At 36.8% G+C, this 14,796-nt stretch overlaps 1 protein-coding gene across 1 annotated transcript in view; it reads left to right on the forward strand.

Moving 5' to 3' along the window:
• Nucleotides 1-12,432, forward strand: part of tlcd3a (TLC domain containing 3A) — a 39,171-nt gene extending 26,739 nt beyond the window's left edge. The window contains exons 4-5 of the mRNA XM_033977749.2: nt 4,264-4,359; nt 8,964-12,432. Coding sequence (XP_033833640.1) covers nt 4,264-4,359; nt 8,964-9,254 — 387 coding nt within the window. The 3' untranslated portion in view covers nt 9,255-12,432. The remainder of the gene's footprint in view (nt 1-4,263; nt 4,360-8,963) is intronic.
• The last annotated feature ends 2,364 nt before the right edge of the window (nt 12,433-14,796 follow it).

The following is a 14,796-nucleotide window of genomic DNA, read 5'->3' on the forward strand; positions in this document are numbered from 1 at the left end:
ATAAAAGTTCAAACAGTATAAGCCGTTCTAGGCTAAACATCTACCTAAAAATAGTCTTATTACATCCAGTAAAAGACCAACCAGTATAACGGCTTAACCGTCATCATGGAACCGATACTCGACCCAGCTAGTTTTTCAGTACCTGTGTTGATATTTGATATCAGTATCGGTATCGGTGCACCTCTAATTTCAACCCTGGATTTGCCAATTTCTACAAAGCAAAAGGTAAAAGGTAGCTCTTAACTTGAAAACCGCTTCATGACATCACAAGCCAGAACAGCATTTTGAGATTTTGAGACGTAAGACAGACTAATAATGCAGGATTACTCAAACATGTTTGAATGAAACAAAAGTTAACTCCAGATTTTTGATGAGGTAACAACATTCTAACATGGCTTAAAGCTCACAAGAGCCCGTTTTGCCTAATGCAAGACCATGTGAATTCTGACAGAATAAGTAGTGTGACCTAAGCTTTAAGTTCAATTGCTTTGTATCATGCGACTTCAACAAAGCCAATTTCAGTGCAGCCAGTTTCCAGGAAAAGGTGTTTAGTGACAGAGGCAGGTACAGGTGTGGGAGGGGCCCTTGATGAGCAGATGGCTAGGGCCCCGGGCGGAGGCGTTCATGCTTTATTCAGATACCGCACACACACGTACACACAAGCACACACACAGACAGACAGCAGGCTGCCGACAGGGATGTTCTTTGTCTCCTGTCTTTTTGTCCTGTCCACTGACTCACCTATATTCTGATCTAACCACACCACCCACTCCCTATAATGGAACATCAAATAGTAGGGTTGCGTTCCTGGATGGTTCCACAGTTTAACATTATACGTATCTGTCAGGGTTGCACAACATGAGAAAAAGATGCGATAATTATTTTTGTATTGTCACAACTGTTTTATTGTGAGGTTTTAATATATTTTTGGCACAAAAAGTTCAATATATTCTAAACAAAAAATGTAGATGCCTTCAGTTATTAGTCAAACTGGGTCAAAATAAAAAGTTTTTTGTCCAACACAATACACTTCTGTGAAATGGAGCAATTTGTGTTGTGGCGATATATTTATTTTCTTGCTGTATCGATTATTGCATTAGCCAATATTGCATCTATCTCCATGGAGACAATTAATTAATTTCTGTGAGATTAATATTGTATTAGCTGATAATGGTGTACTTTTTATGCAGTTCTTCTAATGTACATCTGTTCTATTGCCATCTCCTGCCTCATTTAAAGTTTTATGACACAACAAGATAAACAGGGCTATAAACTGTGTATTTTGTTGCCTGAAGACAAATTAGAAACTGAATGCATTAATAATTCATTGATTAATAATGGATTCCAGTTTGTTCCATTGTTTAAAACACAAAAGATACGGAAGGCGTGTTTTGTGAAGCAGTCAAACTCAACATACATAAAAAATCTTCACAAAGGATCCTGTTTTTTTGATAACAATGTATTTGGAGAACTTAAACGCCCTGTACCTGATTTTTACCATCTTAAAATGTGAAAAACAGAACTAGTTCATTTTAAACTGAAGTGGTCCAAACTTATTCCTCACTTAAGTTATGCATTCAGAGCATAATTATTCACAAGAATAATTATTCATAAGTGCTTTTTTGCCATCAGGATAAAGCTCACAACAACTAACATGCTAACAATGCATTTCCTGATTATCAAACCATAAAATGCTTTAGTATATAATTAGATGCAGCCAGTATACAGTGGATTAATTTTGACCTCAAGAGCTGCTTATGGAATATATCTGTACTGTACAAGACAAATTTTTCTCAAATATGTGGAAAAATCATGAACTCTAGTTTAGATTAGGGATGTCACAATATAATATTTTAGTGTTACCATTGTTCTAGATTATTGACACCATGACCAAATAACTTTTTATCATTTTTTTTTTAAACTCCCATTGTCTAATACAATACCATGACCGTGATCAGCTTTATGAAATTATACTTCTTTATATTATACTAAATGAGAAAGTAAATGTGACATAAACCACCAGATAAAAAAGTACTTGTACATTTAGGTTGACTTTTTGGAATATAGATTGTTTTGAATTTGCCATTTTTTTCCCTCCACATTGGTCACAGTTATTTTAATGTGATGTTGCTGCATGTGTCCAGTCAACTGATTTAAACAGGTTTTAGTATCCCAGGTGTGTGAGAGTAAACCACCCTCCCGGTTTATAGTCCCATTTAAATCAGCTGACCGGCCATATCACAGTAACATCATGTGACCACTCTGAGGAAGACCGCTAGAGAGCAGTTGAAATGAAAACAAACTACCTTGGTCTGGAAAAAGAATCTATTAAAATAAATTAACAGAAGACCAGATGAACCTCACTAGACTGGTTAGACTATACCACAGACATAATAACCCTAAAGTAGGATAAGCACAGTGAATCTTTTTCTAAGTGAAACATATTGTATAAAACATGGCTAGAAATAAATTGCACAATGAAGCACTTTAGTTGTAGTTAGTTCTAGTACCTAAATGTGTGATACATGTTAAATACAGCTATGTTATCATATTGGCTTAATACTAGAAAATAAATTAAACAAAATTCCCAGCTAGCGCAAAGAAAAAAGCCTAAAAATACTGTACATTGTAATCGATATTGTGTACGTCGATAACCAAATCTAGCAATAGACCGATATATATCAGTAGGCTGATATATGGACTTTATCTTCTATCAGCCTTAAACCTCCAGCACAGGCCAACATTTAGTTTTGGTTAATTTGCCGCCTAAAACATACACACAAAGCTTTATTTTAACACTTTAATGCAAAGAGACAACCACACTAAATGTGATACACTGCTCTTTTAAAGGTTTGTTGGTCAGTTTGTAGCAAATTTAAATGACATAATTTGTGGAAAATAATCTACATCGGCCCAAAAATATCGGCAGAGTTTATTGGCCATCGGTTGCTTTGTATTCTAAGGAATCGGTATTGACATCGGATGATCTCTAACCAAATCATCTTGACATCCCTATTTTATACCTCTCCAAACATGTTCTGAAATGCATGTGATCCTTCAATCTCCTCTCAAATTTTAAAGCTCCTGAACTTATGTAAAATGCTCAGCTTGGCCTGATTATTGATTTTATTTTATTTATTTTCTTATTTTTAAATAAACCAACCAAATATCTCACATACAGTTAGTTTGAATGTCCCCACAGCCCATATCATGTCCAGAATGTAGGGCCGACCTTGGTTGCAGCTGTGCGTTCCCACGTCCTGTGACCTGTCTCCTCCCTCTATCATTTGTACAGGTTCTCCTTGAAAATTGGCTCGGATGTCAAGATATCAAGCTCTTGAGATTATTGTGAGAAACATTCTCACAACATTCAGCCTTTTTATTAGGATGATTCACAATTACTGACAACATGACCAACAGTAAATATACTGCTTATTTTTATTCAAAATGATGCTTATTGCTGGGTTTATCTCCTATAGGCCAGATGGGGGCAGCTGAAAATAATATTGTTAAAATGCAGATTTTTGTGGTAATATAGTGAGTTTTTGGATTTAGTCACAAATAGAAATGATCAAGTTCAATATTTAAGAGATTACCTTTTGAATATTTTATAGCAAAGTACTATATAAATCAATAGGAAAAACTGGCTCTTGCTCTCCATCTGGGAGTATGACATCATCCATCACATTCAGAATCTGAAAAAGATTAGCCTTGATTTAGTCATCAGTTTATCTCTGTTCAGTTTTTGTTTGAGAAGGTTTTGGTAGTATATTTGGGCATGTATTTTTCTGTTTTGTTTTTCTATAAATGAAATTAATGTGTCAAAATATTGTGATAATACAAAAGTTGCAGTACTGAACAGTATTGCTTATCACAGCAATATCATGCATCCCTAGTTGTTACCAAATACTTACAATTATTTATAAACCGATTAATCTTGACAGATTACAATCCAAACTGCATTTTGTATGGTCACAATGATCAAATTGCAAAAGGCTGCTTTTTTTTTTTTACATAGTCCCTTCGAGAGCAGCAAATTCTTCTTGGCTCCATTGGGTATTGTTGAACCTGCTAACCCTGCACTTTAGACCTCTTTAAACCTCAAACATGTTCTGGAATGCATGGGATTCTTCTATTAGCAGTTCATATTTCTGTGTTATTTTCTGTAAGATATGGATTCGAAGTATATGCCTTGGTAATTGAGGCCCAAGGAGAAGCTGTAAAACTACAAAGTGCTTGAACGCTGTCTTATGTGCTTCACAGTTCTTCAGGAAGGAACAGGGAGACTTCTTCATCGGCTGCTTGTTTCTTACGGAGGTCAGCACACCCTTCGTCTCCCTGGGCAAAATCCTCATTCAGGTGAGACATAATATGTGCATTTAAATGATTGGATAGGAGATAACCAGGGCCGCTATACTTCAGTTTGATTGTGTTAGCATGATTGTGGTTGACTATCAAATGAGTATCATGATATTTCATTGTCGATACTGATAGTTTGCTGCTGATGTCATCAACATTCTCTTAGGGTGTGAAGCTAACTGGAGCCACTGCTCTGTGTGAAGCTCTGTTACTTAACACAGACTTTAATCTGAGCTTTGTTTTAACACAATCTGATGAGAAAAAACTGACTTAGACTTATTTAACAGCACAAATCACCTCACCTGTTGCAGTTCCAGCTATCACATAAAACATTTGTGTTACTGTGGAACTGCTGAACCTTCTAGCATAGAGATACATATAGAACACCCCCAGAGCAATGTGCTGCAGTATCAATATAATGGCAATCCTTCAAAAATGCACTGCCTGTAAATGTCTTTGATTGATTGTTTCATTAGCCTTATTTATATGTGAAAATATCACCTAATTGAACAAATTTGAGACAAATAAATCTGTAAAATGCACAGAGGCAGGTTTTAATCTCTCACTTCATATTGTTGACATATTAGACACAGAAATAGGGAATATCTTAGTATTTGAGTAAACAAGTTCAAGTATCTTGGGGCCTTGTTCACGCGGGAAGGATGGAGTGTAAGATTGACAAGTGGATTGGTGCAGCATCTGCAGTGATGGAGCCGCTGTATTGAACTGTTGGGTGAAGAAGGAGCTGAGTTGAAAGGTAAAGTTCCCTGGGAAGGTATTACGGGCATGTCCCACTGGGAGGAGGGCCCGGGAAGACCGAGGACACGATGGAGGAACTATGTCTCTCGACTGGACTGGGAATGTTTTGGGATTCCCCCAGAATAGCTGGATGGATGGACAAATTTTACTAAAAATTTGCCTCAAATTTCAAATTTTGTCAAATTTCTTTTGGAGTAGTGGCTCACCTTAAATATTTTAAATGCTCTCTTTTAGCAGCCTTTTTAAAAGCCTTCATTACATACATTATAATTTTGCATATTCTCAACAATTCTATTCTCTAATTATAGGGCCACATTACATAATCCATTTAACCAGGGGTATTAGAAAACATGTTTTTACTCCTAAAATGCTATGTGGGTCTAACTTGAACAGCTGTGTGCTTAGCCGTTTAATGGCAGCACAAGGCTAACGCTGTAGCCTGATGCTAGTTATCCAGTGTACAGCAGCAGTGGGCTCATGAGTTAGTGGTCCATACTGTTCTATTGATCAGGCTTTGTCTACTTAAGAACACAACGTGCACTGTCCCGCGGGACTCATCGACAGCTCATCAATAACACTCTGTCATATGTATGTGGCATGTTCAAGGATATAGGCCTGGTTTGACTGTGTGTGTAAATCTCAACTTTGGACCTCATCTAATTTATCTGCAGAGTTGACTTCATCTTAAAGGCGCTGTACCTAATTTTTACCGTCTTAAAAACATGGAGAAACAGAACTAGTTCATTTTAAACGCTTTACAGTGGTCCAAAGTTATTCCTCACTTATTTTATGCCTTCTGAGCATCTTAATTATTCACCTCGGTGAACTTTTCCTAATTTTCAGAGATCAGAGTGAAGTTTTGCCATCCCGTAAAGCGAACTATTGCCATGCTAATCATGCAGACTTAATTTGACCACAACAGTTGCTTATATAATATTTCTCTATCGTGGTTCAATACATGGAGTAAAGGGCCATAAACAAACCTTTCTCAATTCTAAAGTGAAAAACTCAGTCGGTTTTACATCTCACAGTTTCCTCTCAAACGTCCGTGTAACCTGACCCGGGCCCTCTCCTCATGCGCCCTCTCTATAGTTGTAATGTTTGCTAATGCTGTGAGTAAATGTAACACTACCCACACGCTGTACTCCTGCCTGGCTGTCACGGGCCCTTCACTCTGCTCTTCTCTGCTCTGGAAGACAGCGCCTCCTCATTAGCGTCTGATACCATCTGTGGTCGAGAGCCAGAGCCGTACCAGGCCGGCCCTCTCAGCAGAAAAACGCTGCACTGCACACAAAGAGCAGTGCGAGGAAAAAGCCACTAAGCACCTTCTCATCCAGTCTGGCCAGGCTTGTAGAAGAGCTGACATCTGAGAGGGTAGCTCCAGTGACACAGACACTACTGAGTTAAAAAAGATTACTCCAGATATACTGTTTAACAATAGCTTTTAATAACAAAGAGCGAACATTTGGTGAAAAGCTCCTCTATGTTTTTAAAGTTCATATACCTCCACTTGACTGCCTATTTCTGTTCTCATATTATTTACACAGTACAGTTTTGGTTAGTTTTACAACCCCGCTGTTGTTCAGCGTCTGCCTGGATGACTGTCCTATATACACTGTTAAAGGCCCTACATTTTTTCATAGTGTTCTACTGAGCATCTTGCCCCAGTAGAAATGTATTGTATAAGCAGCTCTTGAGGTCAAAGTCAACTGTGTGCTGTCCGCATCTACTTAGAAAACATTTTATTGTCAAGAGAATCAGTAGGTATAAGTTAGCATACTAAGTGTCTTTAGCTGTGCCATTACCGCAAAACTCTGCTCTGGTCTTTGAGGGTTGTGAAAAGCACTTATAAACTCATCACAGAATAATAGGATGCTTGGAATGCATAAAGTAAGTCAGGAATAACTTTGGACCACTGCAAATTGTTTAAAATGAACTAGTTCTGTTTTTTCATATTTTTAAATAAGTAAAAATCAGGTACAGTGCCTTTAATGCTTACAGTTACTATTTTAGCCATATATAAACTCCATTACTTCCATGTTGCTCAGTCAGTACTTATTTGGACACTTCTCTATGAGCCATAATCGCAGAATCACTTTTTCCACTGTATACCGAGATGTCAAATCCATTTAGGTTCTCAAATGAAAAAGTATTCAACTATCCTAGAACATGTAAACCAGCTCTAAAACTGAACTATTCAAGGTGTAAATGGCTACAGCTGAGTAGTTCTAAACCAGACAACAGATTTTTTAAAATGTTTTGACTAAATTAAACCAACACAAGAAGTGCAGAGGACCTTCTGAAACATCAGGAGCTTTTGTACCTCCAGTGGTACAGATACCACCATTTGAAAACAATAGAGAATGAAGTATAACTTAGCTCCATTTAAATTTGGATTAGAAAGCCCACTAAAACAAGTCTAGTTTATGTTAAACCTGTTCTCAGTCTGATCCATGCTCTTCCATTAACCAATTTGTGCTGCCCTCTAGTGTCAGCAGAGGGAAAGGTCTGCTCTGTATCAAATGACACACCACTCTATCTGTGACCTGGACTGAACCATGGCAGGTGTATGGTTAATTTGTCTGTTCACTATTCTAATTTCATAGTAAACTGTTTATTTGTTAGTTACTTAAACTAAATGAATTGAGTAATCACATAAAAAGAATCATGTTGGTTAAACTTGCAATTTATGTATCATAACTAATGTGGTAAGTTTTACTAAATACTGCTAATAGATTTGCTGACCTTGTTTCAAATTTCACAAAGTCTCTGTCAGTATAAATAAACAAAAGTGAAATTAGTTTTTCACAATAGCTTCACATTCAACCTCAAAGACATGATTGAAGGATTTTGAACCATAAGAGAAATATGACAATTGTATGTTACTTTTTTTGGAAGAGATTTCTTCCAAAAACAGTAAATCTCATGTAATTTATTTTTATTTGAGCAATTTGTTACACAGTATAACACAAAGCATTTTTAAAATACAATAATTTAAAAAGAAGTGACACAGCAATGTACAAAAGGAATATGCAGAAGCAAAAGGCTTATTAAAGCCAACGCCCTTTCACATGGAACATTAGTGAAAACAGCAGTTTGATTGTTACATCCAATACCATACAAAAGAGAAAACAATACATTCAATATCCAGTTACAGCTGTGGATATGTATTCAGACGCAGAACTGCTCTTTCATGTTTATTCTTTTGTTATGTATTTGCTGTTTCTGTGCACCACCCAGACCCAAGCCCATACACACAATCCCCCAGAGTGATATAGGCCCCTGCTCTCAGTCTGAAATTATGACATTATCAAATTCTTGAACATGAACGCACCCTATTGATATGTGATGCTAACCATAGGCACTGCTCTATCTGGAGCATAAACTGTATATCTTTATGGTCTATAGTTTGGATGTCTGTTAGACTTTACTCTGCGCTTTGTTTAATGCAATCTGACCAGAAATTACAATAGGTGAGCTGATTTGTTCCCCTCAAGTCACATTACAATCTCAAGCTAGCTAGCGTTAACCAAGAGTTTTTCAGTTGGACACACTCACCTTTTTTGTTGAAACGGAACCATAAATGCTGGCATTGATCACAGGCTTCTCAAAATGTGTTGTTTTAATACATTTTGTATTGTATCTTTAGTTTTCAGGCTAAAACATCTCAAAATATATGGGTGTATTGAATCACAATGATAACAGCTGAACATTCCACCATAGACATATATGCAGAACCCCCTGGCATGATGTCACTGCAAAATAAAATGTATGAATTACCAAACTTGCATTTTTCACATGTCTTCCATAACCCTTCCCCTCTACCCCCGTCTCTCTCTCCACAGCTGGGCCTACAGGATTGCTGGATCCACAAAGCCAACGGCGGCATGGTGCTCCTGACCTTCTTCCTGTGCCGCATCGCCCTCTTCCCCTTCATGTATTGGACCTACGGGCACCACTACCAGCTGCCCCTCTACAGCGTGCCCCTCCACCTGCCCGCCTCCACCAACCTGGGCAGCTGCTGCATCCTGGCACCGCAGCTCTACTGGTTCATCCTGCTGTGTCGGAAAGGCTACCGGCTCTACCAGCGGAGCAGAGGGGCAAGCACACCACCAGGGGGCGCCAAAGACAACTGACGTCAGCCCTGGTCTACTCCGCGTTTGCAGCACACATCAATGCCTCTTTGCGAATCTTAAACAGACATATCAAATTAAAGTTTTATTTAATTTTTTTGTGAATGAATAGACTCTCCCTCTCCTGGTGATAAGCTGCTGAAACAGTCAATATTTATTTTGGTAGACTTTTTCCACTACATTCATTTTGCTATATATGGCTCAGGTGAGAGGATTTGGATGAGGAATGCGTAAAGTTAAGCTAGAAATTTTTAGACTGCAAAAAATATAATACCTAAATTATAATACCTACATGAATTCAAATTACAATCAATTATTGACAGTATTGATTTGAATCATTTTGGATAGTTTATTGGTTCATACTACTTGCTTGAACACCCGTGTTACTGTTTTTTTTCTCCCTTTTTTTCTTTTTTCTTAAAACAAATTTCTGCAAGTGGAGAATTTTGTCTTAAATATATGGGTGCAAATGTCATGCTCCACTGGCAGTAAATTTAAAATAATAAGAAAAAAAAAAGCATGGAAATTTCAAAAATTCAGTGCTCCCAAAAATTATTATATTTTTTTCTAATAGTTTTGAATTTGTGTAGTTTTAGATATTAATTTTTTGCAGTTATTCAACAGGTCAGTTCTGTCACTCATATCCTTTTTAATGTGATTTTATCTTTCACTTTACTGTAATGTAGGTTTCAAAAAAAAATTGAAACCATGAACTCCTAATGAACTATTTACCAGTTGTAGCAGTACTACTTTAGCATTTTTAACTACTAAGAAGAAAATTACAAATGGGTGCATAGCTATTATTTTTGAGTGTTTTGATTGATTTTTAATTGCATTCGCTGTCTATAGAGACTACTACACTAGTTTTTAGGGCTGCAAAACGAGGAAAAATGTGACAACTTTGTTTAATATCTTGATTTAATATATGATTTTGAAATTTTAATATACTTTTTGACACAGATAGTATAAGTAAGATCAGTAAATTTAAATTTACAAAAAAAAATATTTCTAAATAATGGAAATCTTCACTTTATGTAATATTTTTAAATTTAAAGCCTCCCCATGTAACATTTCAGCCAAAAAATAAACAAAAATGTACTTAATTGTGTGTATGTTTAGGGCACATAAAACCTTGAAAAGCATTTTGGTACTGTGAGCCAGCTTGCATCTCCACAGACCTGACTCATAGCATGGCAGAGGGTCTGTTACTCGCTTGTTATTGCTTTGCCTGAAGAGTCACACAGTACATGTGACTCTTCAGGCAAAGCAGGCAAAGATGTCTCCAGCTTATGTCTCCATGAAGAATTTTCCAAAGTATGTCTTTAAAGTGGGACTAAACACAACCACATTTCAAATAGATCTGTTGAACTGGGCAGTGCCTGGAGGACTAAAGAGCAGAGTGATCTGGACATATGAGGAAAAGTGTGATTGGTCAAACAGGTATCCCCTGCAGCCAAGTGTTTGTAATCAGAAACACCTGTCTTTAATCAGGGCCTAATAATTGCAAATGTGTCTGGGACCAGACACATTTGCAATGAGGACTGCACTCGCCCACTGGAGTGGGCGAGTGCAGTGCGAACGCGGTTGACCTTGGGCCAACCTACACAGTCCCTGTGACAGTAAAAGTGCATACAGTCCGCTGTGTTTAGCCACAAGTGAAAGAAAGGACCACCGCATATGGGTGAAGTGAGCAGGTTGCACACATATTCGCGGGGCTCTGTCCACTTGAAGCACGTTAGAAATAAAACTCATTTATCAGCTGATGGACTCTTGCAAGGCCAACCCAAAAGTAAAGTAAACAGATCTAACAGATCTGTTTACTTTACTTTCACAGATCTAACATGTGAAAATGACCTTAGTGGTTAGTTCCACTTTAACTTTTTATTTCCACTGAGTCACGTAGGTTGCGTGCCAGCTACCAGAAATGTTACGAGTTGGGGCTTTAATTTTCATGGCTTTAATTTTTCCATTTATTGTGCAGCCCTAAATTTTTGATGGAACACATTGGTATCAGATGGATGTCATGATACTACACCTATCATTACATGAGCCCTAGCATTAACAGATATGGCCCATTTCTCTTAAGTCTTTTTAGCACGTGGTTTTCAGCTGGTCTGATTTTGGTTGGGACCTTTACGCCTCATTTTACATGACCAACACAATATTGTAGTGCATTATTTTTGTAGATTATTTCTTCTTTTACAACCTTTATGGCTTATGTTTTTTACCATTTTAAACACTTACAGAAACTCTTTAAAGGAGACATATTGTGCAGAATTGACTTTTCAGAATTTATAAACATGCTATAATTGTCCCTTCTCATTTACCCTGTCCAAATTGTATTGAGAGATTCATGCATGTTTGAATAATCTTTATTCTCCTGTATTCAGGACGTCATTGCTCCAATCTACCCTTGGTTTTACTGCCACCGTTACATGCAGATATTGAACTTTTGTTTCATGTGGCTAGGACTTAGCAGTGTCACATAGCCATTTCGACGCAAAGTAAAACAAACCTACTTGCTAGCATCATCTGCAGCTATCAGAGGTGCTGACGTCATCACAACAAAGTGCTGCTGCTTACGGCGACGTCACCTCCCAATGGGCTCTGGACTTGTCTCTTTTCTTAAGTAATTTTAGATGAATATTGTGATTTAAAATGTCCAAATTATAACATAGTGATGCACAGGTGTCATAGATTATAACTATATAGCAGACACAAGCACAATATGTCTTCTTTAATAGTTTTTGTCTTTAGGGCTGATGCAAAAAAAATATCTTAGAGCGACATCTAGTGGTCAAGAAATATAAAGCATGCATTGATTAACAACAAGAATCCTTTGAATTAAGACCCACACATTTGTAGCCTAAAGATGTTTTAAAAAATCTAATTCAGCCCTAACTTTTTCTTCACTTACGGACATGAATGACCTATTTACGTGTGAATTCCATACAGTTGCACAAATATTTTGAGCTTTTTTCTAATTGTGTCTTCCATTGGAGCTTTGAGGTTAGAAGGCTTTATGTGTGAGGCTTAGTAGACACTGGTGGCTTGAGATACTGGATCAACTATCAGTGTCTGGCTTTGCAAAAGGAGTGTGGCGCTAGCAACTGATAACATAAAAATGGCCAATATTATGCATTTATGTACCAATCACCTATTTCTGATTTTTACTTCTTACAAAAATCAAAACAAAAAACAGAACAAGTTCTTTTTAAACAATTTGCAGTAGTCTAAAGTTATTCCTCACTTACCTTATGTATTCTAAAATCGTAATTATTTATCGCAATGAGTTTATTTGCACTTTTCACATTGAGTGGAGTGGATTGGAGTTTTGCCATGACACTAAAGCTAACAACTAGCATGCTAACACCCGCATAGTGATTGTTGGACAATAAAATGCTTTATACTTTGATGCAGACAGCAAGTAGCAGTCTTATTTTGACCTCAAGAGCTGCTCATAAAATGTATCTGTACTGGAGCAGGACACATTTGCTCAAATACATGGAAAAATAGGGTAACAAGACTTCAGAGGTGTTGTGCCTGATTTTTTTTTATAGTTTTAAAAAATGTGAAAAACAGCTAGTTAATTTTAAATCAGTCACTTAGCTTATGTATTCTGAGCATCCTAATTATTCACTGTGATGAGTTTATAAGCACTTTCCACAAGTTTCAGAGACCAGAGTGGACTTTAGCCATCACGGTAAAGCTTAAAACAACTAGCATGCTCAGTTCGTGCTTATTGAACAATAAAACACTATACATATATAATTAGATGCAGCGAGTACACAGCAGAGCATATTTTGACCTCAAGAACTGCTTATGCAATATATATAAACACTTTTCACAACTTAGAGGAAAGTTTTGTCATGGTAAACCTAACAACAACTAGCATGCTAATGCACTCTTCCTCTTTATCTGACAATAAAATGCTTTATAATTAGATGCAGACTAATTTTGACCTCAAGTTGCTTATATAGTACAATATATCTGTACTGGGGCGAGATACATTTAGCTGTGCTAAATGTATCTCGGAAATATATACAGGAAAAATCAGGTACAAGCCCTTTAACACTACAGTTTAGTAAAATAATACAATATTGGCCAATTTTGTGTTAATATATTTGTGCGTTATGGAATCCTGTTGGCACTTCAGAGCAATAATCCCATCATGCATTTCTGACATAGTAGTCATAGTATTCCAGTGGTGTGTGTGAGGTTTGTGTCTATGCAAAACATTATGACAAAGTGCAGAAAAGGGCTGTCACGAGGTACTGCCATAATGCTTTTTAATGCTCAAGATTTGACTGTATTTATTTCAAATGAACACCCTGAATATATCTTTAAAATTAAAATACAAATGATATGAGCTGGTGATCCATTCATAATTTGGTCCCGGTGAGATTTATAACACAAGCAAAGTTTTGAACCATATCTTAAACGGCCCATATTACGCTATTTTCAGATCTATGTTATGTTGTTTCCTCATCACAAACAGACCTGGAGTTTTGTTTTGTTTCATTCACATGTTTAACACACAGACCCTGCATGTTTAGGGGGAGTTCTTTTGTCAAACAGAAAACACTCTGTTCCACCTTGTGATGTCATGCGGTAATACAGGAAATGCTCCACTGTGTTTTTAAACTCCATACATCTTCATTACAGTCATTTGGATGATTTCAGTCCTGGAGTTGCCAGTCTGAGCTTTAGAGATATAGACAGATTAATGATAAAGGATTAAAACATGTGTGAATGAAACAACAGGTATGTTTTTGATGAAGCAAGTTATATAAGAGTCAGTTTTGCGTAATATAGGATCTATAACAAAATATATTTATCCCTAACATTATTTTTTTAGCATATCAATCTTAATGACTCAATATATAGTGCTTGAATTATTGAAAAGCAATATATGAATGAAAATAGTGTAGTGAATTTATACGTAACTGATAGAGGCGCCACTTTACTGAGGAGATGTTTGCCAAAAGGGCTATTCAAATCCATCAGTTGATTTATTTAGTTATAATAATTTTAATTTTGACATCAAAGGTGCACAGCATAACTTTTCTGGTGGGAGTCTGCCACCTGTCCATCTCCATAGCAATGTTATTGCTTTGTCTGGAATGTTCCACAGCACAGCATTAAACCACAGGTGTTTTTATTGCTTGATAATACAAAATAATAGAAAAACATTGTAAATTGTCAAAAACTTGTAATTTGGACTGGTGGTGCCATGTTCTTGTCTAAGGTGGAACTATGATGCATAATCGACTTTTTAACCATGTTATAGTTGTTTCCCTTCTCATTTACCCTCTCACGGTTGTATTTTTGAGTGATTTGTGCATGTTTGAGTAATCTTTATTCTCCTGTATTCAAGACATCATTGGTCTAATCTTGATTATTTTGGTGCAAATGAAAAAAAAAAATCCACTACTCGCTGATCTGACGTGCAGCTGTCCGTAGGAGGGGCCGATAGTTTTGTTGTGATGACGTTTATGGCGATGTCAGCTCCCATTGGACACCGCCATTTTCTAATGTGGAAGCC

This window comes from Periophthalmus magnuspinnatus, chromosome 14 (assembly GCF_009829125.3).
Source record: "Periophthalmus magnuspinnatus isolate fPerMag1 chromosome 14, fPerMag1.2.pri, whole genome shotgun sequence".
NCBI classification, from domain to species: Eukaryota; Metazoa; Chordata; class Actinopteri; order Gobiiformes; family Gobiidae; genus Periophthalmus; species Periophthalmus magnuspinnatus.